The sequence below is a fragment of the Rhea americana genome, unplaced genomic scaffold, assembly GCF_003343005.1.
Source record: "Rhea americana isolate MKP2758 unplaced genomic scaffold, rheAme1 scaffold_5, whole genome shotgun sequence".
Classification (NCBI taxonomy): domain Eukaryota; kingdom Metazoa; phylum Chordata; class Aves; order Rheiformes; family Rheidae; genus Rhea; species Rhea americana.
Window position 1 is genome coordinate 7,416,246 of NW_028186645.1, and position 26,277 is coordinate 7,442,522.

At 34.7% G+C, this 26,277-nt stretch overlaps 1 protein-coding gene across 1 annotated transcript in view; it reads left to right on the forward strand.

The window, feature by feature from the left end:
• Positions 1 to 26,277, forward strand: part of RPS6KA5 (ribosomal protein S6 kinase A5) — a 65,980-nt gene that overhangs the window by 37,208 nt on the left and 2,495 nt on the right. The window contains exons 6-16 of the mRNA XM_085317556.1: positions 2,655 to 2,738; positions 5,689 to 5,792; positions 11,660 to 11,810; positions 13,356 to 13,517; positions 14,815 to 14,940; positions 15,659 to 15,792; positions 19,159 to 19,252; positions 19,614 to 19,784; positions 23,144 to 23,335; positions 23,984 to 24,143; positions 25,205 to 25,368. Coding sequence (XP_085173682.1) covers positions 2,655 to 2,738; positions 5,689 to 5,792; positions 11,660 to 11,810; positions 13,356 to 13,517; positions 14,815 to 14,940; positions 15,659 to 15,792; positions 19,159 to 19,252; positions 19,614 to 19,784; positions 23,144 to 23,335; positions 23,984 to 24,143; positions 25,205 to 25,368 — 1,542 coding nt within the window. The remainder of the gene's footprint in view (positions 1 to 2,654; positions 2,739 to 5,688; positions 5,793 to 11,659; positions 11,811 to 13,355; positions 13,518 to 14,814; positions 14,941 to 15,658; positions 15,793 to 19,158; positions 19,253 to 19,613; positions 19,785 to 23,143; positions 23,336 to 23,983; positions 24,144 to 25,204; positions 25,369 to 26,277) is intronic.

A 26,277-nucleotide genomic window follows, 5' to 3' on the forward strand; every position in this document is an offset into this window, starting at 1 on the left:
CTGAAGTCAATGCTTTCTGCACGGCATTTAGTGAAAGCAAGTCTGTATCGATTTTTACAGGACTCGGAAGGCTTTGCTTTCAGGCAGTTGTCTTTTCTAATGTTCTGAGAAATGTTGAAGTCTTTTAAGCTGTTTTTTCTGTGGTTAAATAAGAAACTGTAGATAGTTGATATCAACTCCCTGCAACAATTCTAAGCTGGCTTCTGGAATATAAAAGCTGACATATGCAACAGCACATCACGGTTAGTTATGAAGAAAATGCTCAATGGGTTCCCTTTTTTCCCTTATCTAATGCTGTGTTCCAGTTCACTGCTTAATTTCTTGCTTAGAACATTGCTTATGATAATCATCTGCTTTCCTCTTCTTGGCTCTATTCAGCATTGAATTTCAGCACTAGGCTGCTTTTAAGCAGAAAAAAAGAAGCAAGAGCTAAGGGATGCAAGTACTTATTGTCCATGGTGTGGAAGCTGGAACTTTTATAAACCTCATTACAAATGTATCCCAAAGTGTTTTCTACTTATAAATATCAATTTATGACTTACAGTAACTTATTAGTTTTTATTGGGAAATTTAATGATAAGAAACGATTTAATACAATATATATTTTTTTAACTTCAAATTTGTTGTTAGAGTTTTAAACATTGTATTTTGCAAGGGAAGAAAATACTTCAGATATTAATTTTGGAAAGAAATAAGGATAACTTCCAAAAGTTGTTTCAGAACTCAGATCTTTCATATTAAAAGTTAAAATATTTGGTAAAAGATAAGTTGTTAAATTATTACTATTTTTAATCTTCTATAAAAATTTAAAAAGTTAATATAATTTAAAATGAGAACCACCAGTCTAGTAGTAAGAATATATAACTTATAACTGTTTGTCAAACAAACTACAAATAATCAGCTTGCATGTTTTGAAATGTTTTTAGTGGGCCTTGCTTCTCRCAAATGAAAGATATTTTCTAGTGATAGATACCTGAGTCATAAGGGTTCTGCTGTACCACTATATATTTTCGTATACAACTTCCCAATCTGTTTCTTGCCACTGCAGTATCTTGGAGCTTAATTTTATTACACAGTGTGGAGACAAGATGATCTACAGAATTCATAGCTAACTAAATGACAGGGTCTCATCCATTTATGTTGATATATCAACATTATAAGTTGTTTTCTTAAATCTTTTTTTGGCTGCATTGTCTTTATTCTCTGGACAGGTAGCAAATGGGAGGGGAAAAGTTTGGTCTTAGGTTTTTTACTTCCCTACCTCTGTCCCTTCCTCCTCCTCACCTCCCCCCAGCTGAAGGAGAAGCAATTGGGGAGCTATATGAATAACTTAAGATTGGCTGATGCCAGGATGGAGGGCTAAGTGTTTCCAAAGGGTTTTTTGTTTTATTTTAGTTTTTACTTTTTATCTAGGTAACAGATATGGAAAATACAATAAAAGAACAATAGCTGTGTCAAAAGATAGTAGAATATGTAAAAAAAAGTTCGGTTTTTGTTTCAGAAATTGATATTTCAAGTTAATATTTGAACAAATTAAGGCCTATAACTATTTTTCTCTCAGTTCTACCAAAAAGGCCCCACCCAGTCACAGTATATGAATTTTAATACATACAGTTTAATAATATGCTGTTGGACTGTTTAATTTATACACCTCAGGGCAGCACTGAGCACTATTTCTAATTTTAGAAGCTTCCTATCATTAGTGTAGTACTTTCTCTTTCATAGCACCTGTTTTACATTCGTAGATTCAGATTTGGAGTTTAAAACCTGACTTTTGAAATATTTGCTTTTTTGAACACTCTTCTTTAAAGGACCTATCAGGATCTCTCCCCCAAATGCTAGAAGCTTGAAGGATAAGGGAGGAACAATGTTGCATGGCCCAAACACATGTGCTTTGGACATTAGCAAGGTACAGCATGACCTCATGTTGACCTCAAAGGTAAATCGCTAACAGGGAACAGTTATACATGCCTGTGAAAACAGCTTAGTTTTGAACATAATCAAAGCAATAACTGCAGTGTGTAGAATAAAATTAAATTTACAACTCTGTCTGTCTGCCTTTCTCTTTCTCTCTCTGTCTCTCTCCAAATCTCCTCTTGAGAGAATGTTGTGTTTTTTTGGTTTTTCTTCTGTTTTAATATATGTGTGTGTTGCGAAAGGACATTACTTTTCTAATGGTCATAATAAATTCCTAAGTATGGGGAACCCAAAGGATCTTGTATCCAATTTAGCCAAATTGTAAAAGCGTATAGTTGACTGCTCTTTTTAACTAAAGGTTTCATTTATTGTCTAGAGTATTGATACTGCAGCCTTGAGAATGTGTGTCTTTATTACCTTGGGGAGTATTGTGTAGTTCTGAAATGTATAGTTCATTTAGACTTAGGGGAATGTTTTATAAGTATCAATACATTAACTTTTGTGTGCTTATGTTTAGACTGCCACACAAACATATGATATTTTATATTTTGCATAAAGGATTATAAATATTCTGTAGCGTTTTGTGATACATCTCTACATATGTCGGAATATGATGTAGCTAGCAGTTCTGAGCTATTTGAAGAAGAATTGCTGCCAGCATCTTGGAACTGTTAGCCATATTTGTCCCAAATAAGTTGTATAATATTATTGTTTGATATAAAAATTTTTTTTAATAGAATGAGAGAGCATATTCCTTCTGTGGAACAATAGAATACATGGCTCCAGATATTGTAAAAGGAGGAGATACAGGGCATGATAAGGTACGTTCTATCCAGTTTCCTCTGTTACTAAAGAGTTTAATTCTCTTGCTCAGTTTTGTTTTGTGAACTGTGATAGTATCTTATTTAAACATGCTTTATTTCAAGTCATCATAATGTCAACTATCACCTATATTCAAAATCATGGATATGATGCATTTTTAGTGTAAATCGTAAATGCATATTTATAAAGCTATTTAGGTTTATTTATATTCTGTTAAAATCTTTTTGTGAATGTGTTTAAACTTTAGCGGAGGAACATAAAAAACTTAGCTCACAGCTATTTATTCTGTTATTTAAAAACTAATTCAGCACAGTGGAAAAACAACTGTTTCATAGATGACTAATATTGTGATAAGCTTTAAATTGTAAAACAGGCTAATGTTTTCTTGAAGTTTGGAGTGGGTTATTAATGTGGCTCTATGAAATGTTCTCCACTTGTCAGAACTCAATTTCAAGTTTAGCTTGAGGTTTCATTATGAAACACATAAATAAATGTGTCAGTAAGTGGCTGGTCCAACATTTTTTCAATAAGGCAAAGATCAAGATGATCATTATTCTCAGATGATATTTGAAACAAAAAACCTCTCTTTCACTATAGGAATTCTGCAACAGCCCTAGATAACTACTTCTGATAGCTTACTACTCAAGGAAGTTTTCCTGAATATTTGATTTTTGGGAGTGTTTGCTGTAGATTAGGTTGATTTGACTTGGTTTTCCATTGGTGGTCATAGACTATAGTTGTTCACAACTTCTCTTACACTAGCTTTTTAAAATATTGGAAAATATTATGTCTCCCTCTATCTCCTTTTTTCTAGACTAATTAAACTCACACTTTCCCTTAGAGATTCTTTCTTCTTTCTCTCTAGTCATTCTTCTCGTTTGGTCTCTGAGTTTGCCCATACATTTCTTTTAAGTTGGGAGCACTATAATGGGTACAGTGTTTGATCTAGGTGTTGGCAGGCAGAGTACAGCAGAATGATTACCTCTGTAATTCTTGTATTAAACACAAAATAGTATTGTACTATATGTTCTGCATCTTTTTCTTCAGTGCTGATTGGCTAATCATTATTAGAAATGGAATTTTATATTTATACGTTTGAGCTCTTTACTGTTTCTCATTACTTTCGTCCTGCCAATTTCAGAGCATCTTTCTAGTGTGTCAGTTGCTTTGAATTCTGATTCCATCTTCTGAAGAGCTTGCAAATTTAATATCCTTCTTAATTTTAAAGGAAATCTCTACTCTGTTATCTTTTGTCAGTTCTAGTCGATATTTTCATCAAGACAAAACCCTATGGTATTCTGTAAGAAATAGCATCACAGTTTGACAGCAGATGATTGACAGCTGCTAAATAAGCGAGATTTTTCTGCTACCTGTGTTCCCATGTGATCGTGGTTATTTCTACCTCTCTCTCCCTTGATTCACTGCTCTTAGTATAATGYGGCACAGTACTAAAAGGTTTTTAGCATATTTCATTCTTGCTGCATATCCAACAGCCCCCATGATCTTATTTAGAATAAAAAAAGGAAATGAGTTTGCCTAGTTCTGTTTTCGATTACTCAGTGTTTTTACTTTGTAAGCTCTCATCTAGATAGATCGATAGTCTTAAAAACTTGCTCTAGTGTTATATACAAAGAAAGGTTTGAATGATTTTCTTTTTTAAAAAYAGGTACCAAGAAAAAATTCCCTGATCATTACTTGTTTGCACATACAATAATCCCTAACAGCAGAGTTCTCTTTGGCTTGTCCTCTTAGACATTCTTAGCTGAATACACCAAATTGGATTTTTTTCTTTGTATCTTAAAACAAAAAAAAAACCCTAAAAATGAAGCTACATTTGCATCGTTTCATTAATTGTCTTCCTGTATTATATTAATTTTGTCCATACAAGCAAATCAGAAGTTTAGTTTCATGCATTTGCAGATTTCATAGAACGAAAACTGAGTTCAAACATCTATAGCTAAAATWATTTTTGTTTAAATGAAGTTGAATCTAGAGTGCTTTTGTTATTATTCATAATAGCATCCTTTCTGATGGAAGAGAGAAATATGAATAAAGAGCAGTTACTTTAAATTATTTTTATAATTAAAAATATGCTTCAGGRACGATAAAGTATATGAGTACAGAGAATTTGAGACGTTTACCTCAAAAAAATTATTTTTAGAAAACTTTTGCTTTCACTCCACATATAGCCACCTATCCTTGAATCCTCATAGCCTGCTCCATGTATTGGAATAGTCAGATAAAATCGGAGACAGTATAGCCAAAGAATGGCATTATCTGGAGGCATGTTTTAAAGTGCTGGTATAAAAAAAAAAAAAAAAAAAAAAAAGAGAGAGAGAGATATCAGCATTGTGAATAATGAGTAGCATATATATGAGTAATAATAGAATAATAGAATATTGGAAGTCAAAGAGCATGTGTATTGCCAAGGGATATAAAAGGAAAATTTCATGAAGTTTTTGAGTGTCCCGTTTAGCTGTAACCTATTGTCTTCTGGTGTGCTTTTCAAAGTTCTTAAATTTCATGTTTAAGCTCCTAAAATTTTAGATCTCATTCCTTTTTTGGAAGCCCTTAGGTGTCTCTTATTTGGAATCTGTTTTAGAATTCTTACCCCTTCACAGCTATGAAGATGAAAATGTGTTTTGGGGGGAAAAAAGAAATGGAAAAGAAATTTGCTTTAGTAGCTAGCAAAAAGAGGATTCAGTTTAAGAAGGGAGTTTAAGAACCCAAGCAGAGAGATTTCAAAGTCAAATTAATTTATCATAAAACATGCATACTTATCTCAAGTCAGTACCACAGTCCTTTAAGCTTTACTATGTGCATCCTTCTGGTGATATGTAGGGCCCTGTTCTTCTTTCTAGCTGTTTACTAGACACATTATTTTGTTCTTCCTTTTATTAACAATATTATTTTGCTGTATCGTAACGTATGTAATTATTTGTTCTATAGGCTGTTGATTGGTGGAGTGTTGGTGTTCTCATGTATGAATTATTAACTGGAGCATCACCATTTACAGTTGATGGAGAGAAAAATTCCCAAGCAGAGATTTCTAGGTAAGATTCAAAACAGTAGTGGGGGCAGGGAATGTGCTCACTCACAAAATGTGCCAGTTCCATAATATGTATTTTGAGGAAGTTGAAATCTAAAATTTAGGAAGAATGTGCTACTAGGGTAATATTCTTGGTATTTCAGTTCTGCTTAACAGAATGACATCTGGAAGAAGACACATTTTATTAACGTTAGCAGATTTTTGAAATAACAGAATTGCCCTTCAAGAAAGACCTGTTTGATTTAAATTATGGTGGAACCACAGACTTGTATGTGGYATTCAGCTCTGTTGTACATACGTTTAGTGTTGAAAAGAAAGTCAAACTAAATATGAAATTACATGCAAACAGAAAAAGTCGAGTTAAAAATCTTGATACGTAATTAATGATGTATTTAGCTGATGAGATTTTTTGTCATCTATTGCTAGATCAGTCCTATCAGACTATAGATTTAAAGCACTGGGTAGTATCCTACACCCCTCTTCTTGTCACAAGTAGTGTTTATTTTATTAATATATATCATATAAATATTTTACTGAAATCTCCCCTAAAATTCAACATTTATTATTACTGAATTTCTCCTGGAGAAGTGGAGAGATGAACACTTAAAAAACTGTCAAAATCAACTTGAAGTCCAGACTGTAATCTACCAATAATCTTATTCCTAATGGAATATGACTACCACAGTTCTGTCCCTCTTCTGAAGCCATTTGATATTTAAGATGATACGGGTAGTAGAACTACCCTATACTATAATGGGTAGTAGAACATACATTAGCTGCTTAGATTATTTATTTTACTTATGTTATAATTTCAGAGAATTTATCTGAAGATTGAGGCCTCAYGTTCATTGGATTTTAGGTCTCTATTTGAATGGGAAACCAGAACAAAACAAAGTTCCAGGCTTCAACTGCTTGGTCATCAYGATGGAGCAAAAACTTATATTAACTCTTTTCTAATCTGTTTAAGATTAGAAGATAGTATGCAGTTTTGTTGGTGGCTTGCTTTAGCTTCGTCTGAACTGGTGACTTTGACTGTGTGATATACTAAATGGAATTCTTAAGCAGTTACTAATATTTTTAGAGATAGTCTTGATTGCAGTTTTTACAGATATGGTTTGTCCCAAAAGCTGGGTAACTGTATAGATATGTGCTGTACAGGATTTGACTGTCTCTTGGTATGTCCTTATGTGCTCTTGAATATCTCAGATTTTCAGATGAGATGAGATTAAATTCAAAGCAGAGAAACTGCAAGGTTGCTAACATTGTTCCTCTGGTGGCTAATAACCTAATTCTGGACCTAAATTTACTTGTGAAAAGGTTACTGCCTCATTTTCGTATGCTACTATTGTTCCTTACTAAGTTTTTGTTCTAGCTGATGTTCGCACATCTGTAGACAGCAATCCTGTCATCTTTCATCTTTCATTTTGATAAATTTAGAAGATAAGTCCATGTAGTTTTTTTATGGTAATGATGCCGCTCAATCTCCTGGTTTTCTGAGAAACCCTTTTCTTAACTCAGTTTGTGTTCTTTCTTATACATAGATAATTTTAATTGTATTCCAACTGGGAGTTCGAAAGGATCTTGTTTTTATGAGAATTAATAATTGATCATCTGGACAAAAAGACATTCCTTTGTTTTTCTCAGGTTCCTCATGTTGATGGCAGTGATAGGCTAATGGATTTAATTCTTTTTTTTCTAGCACTTTTAACTAGCAGGCTCCTGTTTTGTAACAGAAAAATCTCATTAGTTCCAACTACATGACTACATTTTAGACTCGACTACTGAACCAATAGAAGATATATGAAATCAAGTTACCCGTGCTTCCGGAATCCTTTTCATTGATGGCTCTTTCTCTGAGGGATTCCTTTTAAATGAGTGTGGCTGAGCATCTGAGAACATTGCTATCTTCCCTTTCCTTGCTGCTGAGGGATAGAGAAGTTCACGTGGAACCTTTGGGGGGATGATGATTTTTCTGCTTGCTTTGGGGAGCAATGGAAGTGCATTTGGGAAGTCCTTAGAAGAAAGGGAGAGCAGGCAAGAAGAGAAAAGGGATATGAGGTATCAGTGAGCTGTCATTCTGCAGGCTAAGCAGAGAATGAGAAGAGCAGGAAAACGATGTGCCTCTTGGACAATAGAAAGAAAGACTTTCTAGGGATTGAAGGGGACTATCTAGAGTTTGCAGCAATTCAGATAGCTGCTGAGCTATCTCATACTTGAGCAAGCCTGAAAGAAATGACCCACSACCCTTCAAGATGAGCTAGCTTATCATATTTGTGGCTTTTCAGAAATATTCCCCTAATTTTTATCTACAGCTTGAGTAAAATGAGCTCTTTCAAGAAATAACAGCTCTCTCTATCCTAAGCGTTTCTGGCCCAGACACTATGGTCTTTATTTCCTTTTTGCTTTGACAGTCGATTCCTTTTGTCGTTAAGGGTACATCCTCAGTTTACACTTAATGTCTTCTTTTTTTTGGAGTACTAATTCAGTTATGCCTGCAGCCTTTTCTATAATGTTGAATTAGTATGCAGATTCTAGGTAATTTTACACCTATAATTCAAACAGATTCCTAATTCTCTCCACAGCTATCTTTGATCTTTCTGGTTTCATTTAGTCTCTCTCTCTGACAAGTGAATTGCAGGTAACTTCATAAGACATTTGCAGCTCTCAGTAATGTTGAAATCAGTAGCACTGGCACAGAGATTTGTGCTCGTATAAACTTCTTTTCACGATGTCAGAATTATTCTAAACAGAAACTATGTTCTCTAACTTTAACATACTTTAACATGCCAATTGCAGCAGACTTAAATAATTCAGTTCTCTCCTACTCGATCACCGCTCCTGAAAATGTAATTTTCATGAAGCTTGATTTTTCTAAGTTTCAGGAAAAAATTCTTGCTCTAAATAAATCCTGGTCTTTTTCTTATTTTACCCAGGTGGAAAATCATCATGGAGATTTTTTTGTCAAAATTGTATTCATTTGTGTGGAGCAAAGGCTATCTGCTCTTAAATTTGAACTTAAAGTTTTCTTCTGAAATTTGTTTCTCTGATGGACTGTTCAGGTTTTCTGTCAAACATAGTAGCTGTACAGTTCTTAATTTTTTTCCCTTTTCTAAGTAGACATTCTTTGTTCTTTTATTGTAACTTTTGTGATGACACTGCAGACTTTTCTTTCGTGACATGCAGTGTAAGTGCATGTTTAGTTTGTCTTAGAAAACTCTGTTTCTGAAAATAGTATCTCTGATTTCTTTTTGTTCATGTGCTTGGTGTTATGAGTTACTAAGCTTCATAAATTTTTTTCACAGAACTATTCAGGAATCTCCCTCTTTGTGTTCCTAGCTAAAACCTTTCATTTTGKGTAATTTCAGACTTTTATTGCTGCAAAACAGTGGAAGGTGCTCTTTCTGCAAAGACACAGGCAGGGGCTGGGCTTTGTTTATAAATGCTGGGGGGGATCTGTTTGTTTATTTGTTTGCAATTTGACTGTGAGTGATGTGTATTGCTGACTGAAAAGAGAGGGCAAAGGCAGATCCACTTTAGAACTCTGACTTTTCAGGGTCTTGTGATATAGGGACTCAAAACAAGCATGAAGTTTTGGGACTATATTGCTGCTCTTCAACAGCTTACAGAAGAATTCCAAATGAATTAAAAAAAAAAAAAAATCTTACTAGCTTTTGGGTCATGAAAAAAAAAGTGTGTGTGTCTATGTAATCTCTATATTTATAGGTATATAAATGTGTGTGTATATATGTCTAACTTTCATATATAAACATATAGAGAGAGAGAGAGAGAGAGAGAGAGAGAAAAGTTACAAAAATAAATATACAAGCTTATATATACAGCATGTTGTGCTGTATTAGCATACTAGTATAACATCTGGCCTATTAAGGCTCTAGAAAGATCCTATCCGGCTCTTTTTCTGACACTGTTAGACTTCATCTGTGCTTCATGGAGGAGATACAGAGTTTGATCATTCACTAGATATATGAACAACTTGTTCATTGTTCTGCAAGAAACCTTTTCCTCATGAAACTGATAGGAAGATGCATAGCAGGTGTGTACTGAGATATTCTTCTTTATTCCTGTGAAGACTCTGACTGACACATCCTTTCAAGGACAGTAATCATTAAATCCAACTTATAATTTGCATAGCATTTTCAGAAATGTTGTCCATATTAATATTCTAGAGCTTATAGACACCTACCTGGAATGCACATCATTTATACTCTTAGCCAGGAATCCAGAGTCCTGATAGAACTGATAGAAGATAATGTAATGATGCTTTTATAACAGATAGTAATGAGATAGGAAACCTTTGCCACATAACAGAAACCACTGGCCATCAGACTTGGTTTTAATGACATCATGCCAAAGTCCCTGTATAAAGATCACATCAACCTTTCAGTAAAGGTTTTTTAAAACCTACTCCAAACTTGGAACAAGAGAGTCTGACTTTTGCTGTTCTATTTCAGATTTGTTCACTTTCAAATTTGAAGGTGAAAACTCTGCTCTGAAAGCTTGCCACTCTACCCTCTAAAAGGATTACAGCTTGAGATCACTTTTTCTTGTTCCCTGAACATTGGGATGTATCTTTCTGGTGATGCTTATGATGCAATTCTTAGGATACTAATGATAGTTTATAAGAGTTTTAGTATAAACCTAATGTTTTTGCTGGTCAACTGTGATGATATTTTCAGTATAGTCTTGTATAATTTGATTGTGTATTTTACCTTGTGGAAGCAAAAATGTGAGCTTCAGATCCTGCACTATTGATTTTTGTTATCCTCACTTGCAGTCAGGTGTAGGCATCTGTAACCTTGTTACTCAAACTTTTCTGCTTCTAGCGTGTCCTTTTGAGATGAGGACATGGACACTGCAGACAATATGCCATGTGTGTTTTGTTCACACCTTGTATAATTGTGTTTTTTGTTTGTTCTCTGTTCTTTTTCCAGTAATTTGTAACAGTGGAATTGTGTTTTGTCTGATGTCAAGCATTAGGCTGATGTTTTCGTGGAACTGTCCATTTTAACTGCAAGATCTGTCTTATGAATAATAACAGTAAGCTCAGAATCAGTTGTTGCACAGTGAAACTAGGATTGTTTTTCTCTCATGTGGATTAAGTTAGACTTGTTTAAACTGAAAATTACCTGTTATTTTTATTGCCTGGCTTTATAAGAACCTTCTGCAATATTTCATTGTCTGTCCTTCAGGAACGTAAGTTACAATTTTGTACTGATGAACTCATTGCTCATCAGTTCAACTATGAGTCTGTTCAACAGTACAAGTCCCAACATAACCCCATTGAATAACCCTCTAGTGGTGACGTTCTTCTGTTGCAAGAGTTGACCGTTTACTCCAATCCTCTGTTTCTGTCTTTTAACCAATTATTATGTATGCCGGAACTGTTCTTATTCCATGACAACTTAGCTTCCTTAAACATCTGAGTTTGCTGAAAGCCTCTTGTAAAACCACGTAGCTATCATCAGTCAAGTCACTCTTACTCACATCCTTGTTAACCCCTTCTGAAAACTACTAAGGAGTTTTTGTAGAGGAACTTCCCTTTACAAAAGTCATGATGACTTTTTTCTGATAGGTGATATTTATCCATCTACTCACTAGTTTGACTATTTTAACTCCTAATTTATCTCTGCAGGTGTTGTGCTTACATGTCAGTTGTTCCCCAGATCTTCCTATCTTCCTATATTTGCTTTAAAACACACAGAAAAATTGATTTCACATTTGCTATCCTGTCTTTGAGTACCATGGAAGTTAAATGGAATGTTGAACAGTACTGTTACTATAACAACTTTTTTAAAAAACACTTTAATATGCTAAGTAATTACCAAATCAAACTTATTATGTCTATTTTCATAGGAGAATATTAAAAAGCGAGCCACCTTATCCGCAAGAAATGAGTGCATTATCTAAAGATATAATTCAGCGTCTTTTGATGAAAGATCCCAAGAAGAGACTAGGTTGTGGTCCAACTGATGCTGATGAAATCAAACAACACCCCTTTTTCCAGGTAAGAAAAAAAAAAAAAAAAAGTTCACACACACACAGGTGTAAATACAAAATCTTCCCAGATTCTGCTTATTCTATTTTAGTCCCTTTAGCTTAGAAGGTGTAGTAATTGCATGAGTGATTGCATTGAAGTAACTAAGGAAATCTATGTGCTTATGTATACCTTATGTGGATGCCACAGCAAGGATGTGGTAGCTTTTCATTTCCTTTTGTCTTTGTTTCTAATTATTACTTTAAGCAGTTAAAAGCCACAATATTTAAAGCAGGGGATTTAATAGAAAACTCTGTGTTGTGTGTTTAATTTTTTTCCACCAATATTTTTATTAATTATATTTGAAAAAAATGGAGAAAACTATTTTATTTTTCACATTAATGATAAAAGAAAATACAGAAGAAAAGTTCATCTAATCTAATATTACTCTGAATTAATAGATTTTAATTCTGTTCAGATCTGACTGTATTAATATTTGGATTGAAATGATGCCACAAGAGTGTATTGCCTCTGTTATATGGTTACTTATATTGCTGTTAAAATAGTTTCTGTACTTTTAAAAATAAAGTTTAAAAAAAGGTTAAGTGTAAATTTATAATGTTACTTATAAAATTAATTAAATTTTAGTGTAAATGTTGGACTGGTTAAAATTGATAACGTAAATTAGAACTGTAAAAGAGATATTTTCAGTGTAATTATCTTAACATTCAGCATAGGCAGTATCTTGGATTTTTAACTTTACAGTTTGTTCCTTTTGCATTTCCTTCATCTTACACAGGGTCTAACAAATATCTATGGAGTTCATGTCCTTTATTCACTGCTTGTTTTGGAAAATATATTTGTTCCTTATACAGCATTGGCTAATCTTGACTTAATTTCAGTTCCATTCATTTAAAATAACAAAACTATTTTCTTACAACTACCTATCTGTAGTCCCTATTTCTAGCTTAGCACTGGTATGTGAATCCAGAGTTGTCACACAGTCAGAGTTGTAAAAAATTTTTACTTGAGCTTTCTTAACAAATTATAATGAAGCATGCTCTTACTACCATCATTATATTAAAATAATAATCTTGTTAATAAGTTAACATTATTCTTTGTATCTCTTAGGAAATCCATAAACTGTTGTATGCAAATTCAAAAAGTACTTATATTTGGTGAAAGGAAGACTCTCACCTATGAGAATCATAAGGAGTTGTAGTTGCATGTATGTTATGGAGGAGTAATAGCAAATAACATAGTTAATTTTTGAAAACTCATTCTCTTTGAGCATTATATCACTCAGTTTGGCTCTTGATATTCTACTTGCACATGAAAGCTAGATTTTTTTTTTCTTTCAATTAATTATTTTTGAATCTTGATTATGGCTATACACAAATTCAATGCTTGTTGGCTTTACTGAAGGAAATCAGCAGTATATAATCTGAATGCTTTTGCTTACAGGATATAGCAAATGGGGTTAGAACTGTTTTATTCTGGATAAGTCTCTTTTTTCAATATATTTTCTGTTAAATTTTCATTTGATTTAAACTTATTTTCAAATTTTTTGTTTAGAATATAAATTGGGATGATTTAGCTGCCAAAAAGGTGTCAGCTCCATTTAAACCAGTAATCAGAGATGAATTGGATGTCAGTAACTTTGCAGAAGAGTTTACAGAAATGGATCCAACATATTCTCCTGCAGCCACCCCACAGACTTCAGAAAAAATATTTCAGGTATTTTAAGAATTCACACTAATTAAAAAAAAAACGGTTAGAACGCTTCCATATGTATAGCTAGATTCTCCCCCCCCCCCCCCAACACACACCCTTTGAGTTATTGAGAGTCAACTATGTAATTTCCAATCCTAGGTCCAAGGGCTGTTTGTTCAGTGGTTGCAAGGTTAAAAAGATAGAAACAATCCTAGCACAAGCATGAAACTTCATCTCTCCAACACCAGCTGGATATCCTGTCCATTGAATTAGAGACTATAAGTTCTTTATTTATTCTTCCTATCTTATGGGTCTTGTCATCTTGACTCCTTTGTAATCGAGCTTCAACAATAGGAATGCATTTTACCTATCTCCATGTGATCCTATAGTTAAGGTATTCCTTTGGGAACAGCAGGAGCTAACCACAGAATTGAAAGTAGGTCTTCTGCTTCCTGTATGAGTGCTCTGATTACTAGACTATTTTATGCATATCAGTAACAAGCTATCCTTACTTTCTCCTCCACGCTTTATTAAAGAAAGATCCCTATTTGGACTGCACAGGTTGGATTTTGAATGGGCAGACATCTCATGAAGTCTTGAGTTTGGAATCAAAGCTGCAGAGGCAAACAGAAGTTTAGCATATCTTCTCTCCTCTCCCTCCTTGTGTCTAGTTGTTTATTATTAACTGTCTCTGAGCAACTCAATGCTCAGTGTGCAGGAATATAGCATCATATTTTGGAAATTGCTAGATTTCTACTATCTATGCAGCAAGCCTTTACGCATATCGTACATGATCTGACTCATCCTGTAGTGGTCAGGACAGCTATTTGAGTTATGATACCTGAATGGGGCAAATCACTAACATAAACTTTGTTTTGCCAGTTAAAATGGTTTTATGTTTATATCATAGTGTAAAACTGTTCAATACCTTTCAGTTTTCATACTGTTTCAGAGAGGCATGTGGGGAAGTTAGCTAGTTTGAAGTATGAATCTTTGCCACTACTGCAAAAGAAGGGAAGCTGAGGCAGATTTTTAGTATTATTTTCGAGATTTTTTTGTATTACTACTATTTTATTTATAAGTGCAGACAGTCCGATAAAAACTTCCAAGAAGACTTCTGGTGACAGGAGATGAGACTGTGTCTTAACATTGAACACAGTGATAGCTCTCAATCAATTAGCCAATTATGGTTTCTGAATTATGTTCTAAAGATACTGATTTCTTTAAATATTGTTCTAAAGCTTTCTTTTTTGTATGCAACAGTATTCTTTGTATACCATAATTTCAARCTCTGTCCTTCTCTGATGTCTTAATTCTGTAGGGATATTCTTTCGTTGCACCTTCTATTTTGTTTAAACGCAATGCAGCTACAGTAGATCCTGTTCAGTTTCATATGGGGGATGAACGACCTGGAATTGCAACTATTGCCAGAAGTGCTATGATGAAGGTAATAATGATATCAAGAGCTAAATTAATCTGGTTAATTTGGAAATGCATAAAATTTAAATACAAAGCAACAATTGCAGGCTAGGCTGAGGATTACAAAACAATCGTGTTGTATTTATCTATTCTTTATTGGCTTCTCAGATGATCCAAGTATATAATATGCATGTGGTACTATTAAGAAGTGGTTGCGATTTAGACAGAAAAATGAGAAAATTGCCAAGTTTTCCAGGAGGTGAAGTCTAATAATAATAGTTATTTGACTCCTGATAGTACTTGCTCATCCAGCCATAGCGCATATTTTGAAGATTCTTCAACCATGTCAGAGTTCCTTTTCTAATGTATTTGCCCAAAAATAAGTTGTGTGAAGCCTTAAAAGAACACACACTATTGTGATGTCCTCCAGTGAGCACATAGTTTTGTGGATAAAAGTGTGTACAACCATTCTTGCTCCTGTTTGTCTGAATATTTTGTATTTAAGCTATTGTAACAGTAATTCTTTATGTAGTGACTATTCTTGTTTAATGTATCATAAGATTTACTTTTGTTAGAATAAAGTTTATGTGTTTGTTAAATACAAGTTAAAAATTGTATTTTATCCAAGTGAGCTCTTTTACAATTTTAAATGCAGATGAAAAATTCTCACAAAAGTTTACTCTTTGTCTTTGACTGTGTATACTAAAAGTATTCTGCAGAACTAAATACAGACAGTTTCCTAACAGGACTCTCCATTTTATCATCATTATGAACTGGATCTGAAAGAGAAACCATTGGGAGAAGGAAGTTTTTCCATTTGTCGAAAGTGCTTACACAAGAAAACTAGCCAAGAGTATGCAGTAAAAATAATTAGCAAAAGGTATAAATATTCTATAAGACAATAAAAATATTTTCTTGCTTACTGTCACCCATGGAKTAGAGTAATGTTCGCTACATTTTGGAAGTGGAAAATAATTTTAAAATTTCTTAATTGAAAAATCTACAGTAACCTTATAACTTCTAAAAGATTCTGAGAATCTTCTGAAATTAAAGTTTCCTTTAAACAAATGTTATCTTTGTTAGGAAGGAGAAAAGAAGAAGCCTCAAAAGTGCTTTTTTCATTCCCAGTTGTAGTCTACCACTAACGTCCCCTGATTTTGCTGCTAACTTGATTACCTTGTGAGACCCTCCTATCTTTAGACCTAAGTGAACTGAATATAGGCTTTTGCTAGCTACATTTCCTAGGCAGCCTAAGTAGACGCCTAGGACACTGTTTTTAAGAAGGCTCCGTAGTGTGGGTTGTCTCAGACCTAAGTGGTTTTTTGTGAGCCAAGAATGGAATTAAACCATGGAATTAAGTTTTTTATATATGTGTGTGTGTGTGTGTGTGTGTACATATATATATATATATATATATGTGTGTGTGTATATATATATATATGTATATATATAATTTTTTTTCTGGATGTTCTGAAGGGAGCACCACAATGGAGACAGCTGATTTGCTTTGTATGTGGAGACCATAAGGTTCACTTCTAGAATTTCTCTTTCCATTCCTCTTTTTCTCTTGGCAGTTTCTGCCCAGAGAAAAATAAAAGCTAAGGGACTCTTTGAGGTCTGGATTAGAGGARGGTTTTTAACTTCCTTTTGCTCAATATTGATCACTAAATATGTCTCTAGTATGCTATAGAATAATGTCAGGAAAGGAAAGGGAAAGTGTAAGTGTTCACTGTCAATGATCATTTCAACAGTAGATCTCTTCCTCCAAGACATTTGGCTGTACCTCTGTTTTTCCAGACTGTAGAAGTAACTATCCRCCAGACTTTAGTCTTTTATCACACTCCTCCTAGATTGCGTAAGTTCAAGAATAAGACACCTAAATATAGGTGTCTATGTGTGAGCCAATTTTATAAGTTCTTTTTTGCAGTTAATGGGAGCTGAGTCAGAACTCGTAGTGGAATCTACAGAGAGCTGGACCAGGCACTAGAGGTGGGATTCAGTTACTTAAACACAGGCATCTGTCCAGTGCAATTTTAGCTGCTGTTCGGTGTCCTGCCTGTCCTCCAGTTCCCATCAATCTAGTGTCTTCCAGGTTTTCCCAAATGACATTAAGCATCTCTGTCTAGACAACTGAATCTCATTCTAGGTGTGCATTTTAGGCAGAACTAGAGTTCACCCTGGAAGTTTCACTAACTAGAACTTCACTGATTATAATGAGAACTTTGACACACAGTTACCTACGTTCAGGTCTGCATTCAGAAGAACCTCCTCCCCCCCCCCCCCCAATGGTGCATGCAGAGCTGCAGGTCAGTACTGCTATCTCACCTTAAGCTAATGGATCTAATGTTTAAGGATAACAGTGAGCAAACTAGTACTGACTTTTCCTGTAGAAATAAATTTTTAGGAACTCTGTCCCTCAATGATATTACTCAGGGTTCTTTTGCTCTTTCTCCTTCATCTTGATGCAGCAGACTAAAGGAAGGTAAGAAGTGGTCTATGTATAAAGATTTTCTGGGATTGCAGGTTGTGAGCAGACTTAAGGAATGTTTTCATAGTATTTTGAGGTAGCTGTAAACCTACACCCTGGATGGTGTAGACATAAACCAGCCTTGAATCAAAAACTGTTCAACTGTAAATARTAATGCTCTGAGGACCACACTGTAAAGTCTTTATTAAAGTCTTGCTAACAGGAAAAGTATACTAAACTTTTAGTAATTTCTTTTCATTCAAACGCTGTCAGTCTTTCATTCCTATCCATAGCAAAGGTGCCCCCCCCCCCCAAAAAAAAAAAAAAAAAAGTGAATCCTGTACCTGTGTAAACCTTTTCATGGTACTTCAGATGAAAGCACAGATCAAGAGCTGTTCTCTAGTATTGGTTTGTCATTATTTCTGGACCTGTCTCCATCCAATAGCATGAAGTTTATCTGTCTGTCTGAAGTCCAATGAAACAGTGGAGTCTTGTAAACTTGCTGGAGTTAGTATCTTAAAGCTTCCCAGTCATTTTTCATAATACTGTCTGTCTACAAATCTGATGTGATAACAATATTTATAGTAGGGAAATATTTAGAAAAGCCCAGGCACAAATATCTAAGATTTATATTCATGATACTGATCTTTTTTGGTCTGTTTCCTGGGCCTACTTTCTTCTGATAGTAATTCCTAGGAGAAAAAAAAACTGTCTTAGTTTAAGGGCCTGGAATCACTTTTAGTTTAAACAACAGCAAGCAAGATGCAAGTAGAACAACTTAGTTCACCTGTTGGTTGTTGGAAGCCTGTGGAAAACCAGAATCCTTCTACACAAAATTCTCACTGCAGTTCTGGTCCAGTTATTCAAAAAAAWATATATATTTTTTTGGTGCTAGCACAAAAGAAAGACAGACACATGTGGTGAGAGAGGTTCTGCCTGTGTTATCTACCAGTCCATTCTGTAAGTCAGTACAGGCTTAGCCTTTCTTACTCAGTAGGAAAGAATTTTGGCAAAAATTTTCAGGCATTTTTGGCCCAAATAAATGAAGACATGTTTTTAGGTGAAAATGAAATATTTTTTGCTCTGTCCTCATTCAGAAAGTATTTTCAGTGTTCACCATGTTCATTTTTTTTTTCTGTTGATATTTCAGTATTTGAAATATAATTGGCAGATGACTTTCTCCTCTGGAGCTAATCACTTACCTGTTCCAGTTCAGATTTTTATAAATTATAAAGGCCTGCCTAGGGGTTCCTGTGTATAGCACAGTTCATTTGTGAATGACATTATTCTTTTTCTAATAGAAGTTTATAGTTTCCATACAGCTTTGAAAGTACTTACCTCATGTAAGAATGGAAAGAGTAGGGCCAAAAATTTGAGTCTTTGAGGTAAACCTGAACCTGGATGTTTGTAGGAACAGAGGTGAAGTCAAATTGCTCTGGACTAAGGGAAAGGTTTGTTTTAGATAGAGTTGAAATGGTATTATATAATATTTTCTAGCTATAGAAAATTCCAGTTACATCAAAAATGTTCTGGTTTGGGCTACTTTTTTTTTTTTTTTTTTTTTTTTTTTTTTTTTTTTTTTTTTTTTAATATCTTAGCCTGTCAGGTTACTTGGGGAGTTGTGGCTCAGCTTATTTTGGGACTAGCTTTCAGTAGTGTTCAAGCATTGTAATATTCCAAAAATCTGGGTTATAAGCTGTTTAAGGAAATAGATATAACACTTTTAAAGAGAAGTTTACTCAGTAAAATTGGTATGAAATGGTTGCTCAATTTTTCCAGAATGGAAGCCAACACCCAGAGAGAGATAACAGCTCTGAAGCTCTGCGAAGGACACCCCAATGTAGTGAAGTTGCATGAAGTTTATCATGATCAGGTATTTTAAAAGAGCTATAATCAGTGTATATCCAAAGGCTAGCTTTCTGCATCATTATTTGTTAGTCTACATAAAGGTAATTTGTCCCCTACAAACTTGTTTACCTACATGGCAGTATTGTGTATTTTTAAACAAATAGCTATGGGCTGACATAGAGAAAACACCAACATTCTTCAGTCTCTGTGAGATCAATAGCAGCAACTTCATCTGAGATACGATTTGGTGTTTCATATTGGACTTCTGACATGCTACAAGCAGCAGTTTTATTCATTTGAGCTCTGAAAACCTAACAAACCTAGTTCCCTGATGAATGTTGGGCCATAATATAAATGTCTAAAGTTCCATATTTTTCTTGTTTYAGCTTCACACATTTCTAGTGATGGAGTTGCTGAAGGGAGGAGAATTGCTTGAACGTATTCAGAAGAAACAACACTTTAGTGAGACAGAAGCCAGTCATATTATGCGCAGACTTGTTTCAGCTGTGAGCCATATGCATGATGTAGGAGTAGTCCATAGAGATCTGAAACCTGAGGTATAGTGACTTGCTTATGTATGTTACTGCATTAAGTTATTAAGAATCTATAATACTTAATTTCTGTAATTAAATTTCTTTTCCTCCAGCTTTTATTACAATGTTTTTTTTTGTTTTGGTTGGTTTTGTTCGTTTTTCAAAATGACACTACTTTTTCTTAGCAAATTGTATTGWTAGCTTTCTGTTTAAAGGTAAAAGTAACTGCCATAATAAACTTGGAATTTGTAAAGCAATTTACACAGACTAGTTTAAAACACTTCTTTGTCTGATTAGGACAGATTAGGAGTTTTTGCCAGCAGTAAATATATACTTACTATATGAAAAAGCTCACATGCACAACTGGTTTGCTTGGATATTTCACCTGTACATTTCCATCTTTAACTTAATTTCCTTGGTAGTTCTTTTGGAGGTAGTTGCAGCACCTTTGTACTGTCTTATCTCCTATTTAAACATAAAATGAATCGCAAACTATTAATAAAGATGCGTGATTTGATTTCAGTGAGTTCAATAGTTTCTCGAGAGAAAATATTCTGTTATTTAATACATATTTTTCAATTACTTGTTCTGAGCCTTGGTGGCATTTTTATCATGCAGAAACGTCTTGCTCTCCAAAGAATTCACTTTAGTGTATTATGTTTGACCACTGGTTTTGATCTGTTTCCTGGAGCCAGTATTTATTCTTTTTAGTGTTTGTCAGCCAATGGCTTGGATAGGTGTCAGTTTTCTTAGCCTATGAATAGTGTAAATAATAAGTTCATCCTGTAAGGTCATTGTTTTATTGATGATTACAGTCATAGCTCAGCAGACTGCTACACTCTATCCACCTGGAGTTTAAAATTCCTGCCATTCCTACTGATGCTCATCCCTTTGTAACATAAGTTCCRTTATATTACAAACCTACCTTTTTTGTAGCAATTCCAATTCAATAGGTAAAACGTGTTGCCAGATGTTGGTATTGAGTGTTTCTGAAAGTCAGTCCAGAACCTAAGCTTTTGAGAGCGTCTTTTCACTGGAGTTTGTGTACTACAAAAGCAATACAATTAAAGAGGGGTTATTGTGAAATTTGTAGCGTGTCAGTTGAAAATACAACTCTCGAAAAAAGTTTCTTTGCACCATCAAGGGAACAAAACAGCTTTTGAAACAAGTCATTGTTAAAAGGACAAAAAGTAGAAATCCTTTCTCTTTCCCTTTTCTCTTCCTTTTACATTATCACCTTGAATATAAAGACTGGATTTAATAAAACAGCACTTCAGCTGAATGGTTAATTAGGCGGTCTTCAATCCTACAGCTTGTTCAGGAACGGAAGTCCGGAAAGTCCCAAGTGATGAAGGGCTAGCAAGCAATTTTTTAGAATGCATTGCCTTCATAAATTTGGACTAAACCATCCTGCTCCTTCCTGCTTGTGGTTTTGAAAGTTACTATTTTAGATTCACTCATGGACCTAGCATGGGGTATGCAGGCTTTTCAATACAGATGTGGTTAGTGCACCTTGCTGTAAAAAGATGTGTGGGAGATCTTGTTGCTCTTCTAGCAGTTCCAGTCTGATTTGTTTGATGTTCAGCTCTGGCATCTGATGCTGATAAATGTTTTTTAAAGAATATGAATAGTTACATGTTAGCAATGGTGAGATTTTTTATTATTATTACCATTTTAATAACATGGCCTGGAAATCTCTTCTGTTTAAGCAATAATTAGACCGAATATATTGCTCTGCAAAGTAGAGGAAAAAATACTGGAGAGAAAAAATGAGTGAATTCAGTGAAATTCAGAATTCACATACCATATATGACCATGTAAAGTGTCTAGGAGGATTTGGGGACTGTGTATGTGAAGTGACAATATAGAGGTTTATCTGTGATTTGAGATGTAAATACATTACAAAAAATACACCATGGCAGAGCTAACATTGTTTTTATATATTACTTTAAAATATATGTGGAGATGCATGTATATTTATGAACTGGGAAAGCCATCAGTTTGGCCAAAATCCAGGCAGACGTTTCTGCAGAAGAGGATAGGAGGARGTGGGGTGAAGGTGAACAGGAAGCTTGTGCTTTGGCCAGCCTGCAGCTTCAAAGAAATGAAAGACCGGAAAGACGCATTATTACTTTCAGGAATGATGCCATGTAAATGAAATAAGCTGCAATTCTGCCATTACAAATCTTTCTGAGCATTCTGTTTGTGGGTTTTTGTATTCCTAGAACGTGCACACCTACTTTAAAAGAAATGTTACGTTATGTCTTGGGGATTGTTGTCTGATGGGGGTGATGTCCCTGGCTGTGTAGGAAATGCTTGTCAGGGAAGGGTTTTTCCGGAATGTGCTCTAACACTGACAGTTGCTGCTATYGTACACGCAGTTCTTGGCTGCCAGGCTGCAAGGGTGCACGGTTACCTGGTTAAGTGGGAGTCTTCTCCGAGGAGTGGCCTGTTGTTAACAAAGAGTAGATGGGTGTCTGCTGGTGAAAGACCTCTTGAGTGTGCAGGGAGATATGTTCTTGTGGTGCCTGTTGTCTGGCAAGTACTCCTTGTTACACTGCATCTCTCAGGCAGGRTTTGGGGGTCTGCGTTGGCCTCCCAAGTCTGGTATAGCCAGGCATATCATGAACATCTGAACAGGGGGCTCAGTGGCACTTCTAGCACTTCAAGAAGTCCTGCCAGGACTGCCRTTAGTCTTCACAATATAGGCCTGCTTGAGAATATGGGGTGCTTATGCTGTCACATCCTATATCCCTTGGTGTCTCATCAGCCAATAAAGGAATAAAGAGAACTTACTGGAAATAACACTCAAAGAGACTAAACACTGAACCTTTTAGAAGAGGAAACCTACCTATAAAGAGCTTGCAAACTACTGTTTTGGATTATTGTGCTCTCACGGCAATGTGGCTTCACTGTGTTACCACTGGAGGACCAAAGGGTCTTCAGTCACAAGGCATGACATGCAACAAGAATTCCATGCTCAAGAAAGCTGTCATGCTGTCTTTCCTAAAAGGCCTATAAGGAAGTGAAAGCTAAGAAAATTTACTTTTATTGAAGGAATAAGGCAGTTCTCCACCCCCAGACTTTCATATTCGATACATTCATGGTGAATTATGTTGTCTTTTTTTATTTTTTTTTYCATATTATTTTCCCCACTCTTCTATACTGGATATGGGCTTTCACTAATAATCGCAGACAGACTTACCCTGACACCCTCCCCACCACTACCTCCCCCCTGGGGGAAATGTTTCTCATTTCTCCTTTACTCGCAAGAAAATAGGAAGTTTTCTGTAGTARCAAATGCAGGAAAATATCATAACTACTAAGTATTATAATCAACTTTCTAACCAATGCTGGTATGGATTTTTGTATTTGCTTTTCAGAATTTATTGTTTACAGATGAAACCGATAATTCAGAAATAAAAATAATTGATTTTGGCTTTGCTCGTTTAAAACCACCTGATAATCAACCCCTTAAGACTCCATGTTTTACTCTTCATTATGCTGCCCCAGAACTCTTGAATCACAATGGTTATGATGAATCCTGTGACCTCTGGAGTTTGGGGGTCATTTTGGTGAGTCACTTATTATTATTATCATCTTACTCAGTGTATTTACTTTCTGTTAAATTGGAAAGGACTTGACACAACTTTAAACTTCAATTAGCTAGATGGTGATTTTGAGTGAGATAAAGATGCTAGTGCACAAAGCTTTGGTGTCTCTGAAGACAGATGTTTTCCAGGGTGGAGATTTTTTTTCCTAAGGAATGGATTAAATTAAACATTTCTCAGAGTAGAAAAAATACTTGAAACAGTCTGGTTCTTGGCAAGAAAATTTCTTTTCAGGGGATTTTTAGGTATCTGTATAATCTTCTGACAGTTTCAGTTCAAAGAAGGAATCAGACTGCAGTCTGCATTCTGATTTACAGAAAATTAATTTTAATAGATGTAAGTTGGATGACTAAATCCTTGTGTTTTGATAGTAGGTTTCCTGAAATACATGTTTTTTCTAACAAGAATTCTGGGTAGTCTTGCATATTTTAGGTTACCTGTATCTATCTACGTGTCTGTCTATAGTCTTGAAGTTGTTTGTGCTAGGAAAGATTCTATTTATACTTCTGGTGATGCCGTATTAGCAACGGTAACTGTGTATTCAGTAAAACTATATTAGGGTTGTTAATAAATATACAGTACTGGCTAATATTACTTTTGTTCTCCTGACAGTATACAATGCTGTCAGGACAGGTACCATTTCAGTCTCAAGACAAAAGTTTAACATGCACCAGTGCATTGGAAATTATGAAGAAAATAAAAAAGGGAGAATTTTCCTTTGAAGGAGAAGCTTGGAAAAATGTTTCTGAAGAGGCCAAAGAGTTAATTCAAGGTAKCTATTCACAAATACTTCATGTGGCTTATGTTCTTAGTTCCAAAGATGGAATTTAGAGAGCTATATAATGTCTAGATATTGTGGTCAGCATGAGAGTGCCTACAGAATAGTATCCACAGCTTGAGTTACGTACAAAGCCCCTAATGCAGGATATGGACAAAGCTGGGCACACCAGAATGACATTCAGAATTACCTGTATACCTGGCAGAGTCCTCTGCTGTAGTGAGGTGTTGGTAGAGGATTAGCATTTGCATTTCTTGGGATCAGAAAAAAATGAAGAGCTTTCCAAAACTGGAGCAAAGTCACTGTTTTAAAATGTATTTTAAAATAGAGTTTTTCTTTTGTGGGTTTTTGTTTGTTTGTTTGTTTGCTATTAGAAAAAACTTAACAGGTTGATGACAGGCACAAGTTTTAAATACTGAGAGCTTTTGCAAAAGAAAGAATGCATTACCAACATCTTTTCTTGGGCTATGTTTTTGAATGAGTGTACCAAAGCTACTGTATTTCTGTGCTGTTTAATTCATATTTGCCATACTTTGTGTTTCCCTTAGGCGTTTTGAGCACCTAGTTAGGCTCAGGCATGAGATGGGCTAATCTTAATTCTACCTAAACAGAGTTCTGAGTATGTGTGGAAGCAGGCTTGTAAAGATTTTCTCTGGCAAAAATGTAGGTGTCTCCAGGCTTTAGACTTTAGTGGATCAGGCAAGGATTCTGAGGATTACTGTCTTGAACTTTGTTCTAGATATATTTTAAGTGAATAAATCCTTTTGTAGTTTTGTGCTCATATGAAGAGAGATATGAGCTATCAAACAGTTAAATAGCAATTTCTTCCATTTAATGAGTCTTCTGGAGAGGATTTTTAAGGGCATCTACTGCAGTGATAGTTTAACACGCTGTGAGCCTTATCTAGGATAAATATTGGCGTATCTAGGATAAATATTGGCATGACTTGGTTACCAAAACAACGCATAAGGTTTTCTTAGAGATTATAGTTTAATCTATTAGAAGATGATAAGTAATAGCTCACAAATTAAGAGTGTGTAATATATTTCTACTAGGACTTCTGACAGTGGATCCAAACAAAAGAATCAAAATGTCCAGCTTGAGATACAATGAATGGCTCCAGGATGGCAGCCAGCTGTCCTCCAACCCTTTAATGACTCCTGATAACTTAGGTTCTTCAGGAGGTGCAGTGCATACATACGTCAAAGCCACTTTTCATGTAAGTTCTAAGAAATCTTATACACTAAAATTTTTAATGGATTAATCTAGATTTTTGTGGGGTTTGTATTAATTAAAAATTGTATTTGTAGTTTGAGTGCTGTGTTTGCTTGTAGCTGCAATTTTTTCTATACACATAATGTTTATGAGTGAGTAAAGAGAAAAGGAGTGATGAGCTGAATTTCTTGAGAATGTGTACTAACAAGGAGGACTGAGATGGCTGTTCATGAAATAGCTATTATAAATATGCTATTTTAGAGAAATGTATTAAAAAGTCTTTAAGATATTGTTTTTTAAAAAAACCTGTTTGACTCAATTCACTGAATTTCTTTTTCCTTGTAGTTACAAAATCAAGGTAAAATTTCTGGAATATATTTCTTATTTTTAATGTCATGGATACATTTTTAGTGGATGTGATTRCCAATATATATTTACTAAAAAGTTTAAGTTGTAACAGTATTATACAAATGTAATATTGCTTTTCATAATATCTTCTACCAAGTATAAACTGAAATCAGACAGGTTTATGCTGAAATACTTCTAAGGTTTACTACCAAGAAGAGAAAAAGAAAGCAATAGTTACATGCAGAGGTCATGATAATGCAAAATGATTTGAGTTGAAAGAAAAATTATAAAGTGTAGTTTCTGGAAATATAATTTAGAATGGTTTTAAGGCTTAATGAAAATATTTCTAAATTAAACAGTGTAAGATGCCAATTAATAATGTTAGATGCTATTCAAATACAGATAGTGACAAGCTGGCTCTTAAATACATGTAAAGACCAGTAAAATCATTGCTGTAGTTGCAGTAAGAACTAGCAGAAATCTGCTGAAAAATCTGTCAAGAAATCATAGCATGTCTTACCATAGAATATTAATAACAAGCTTAGAGCTATAAAATGTCTTAAAC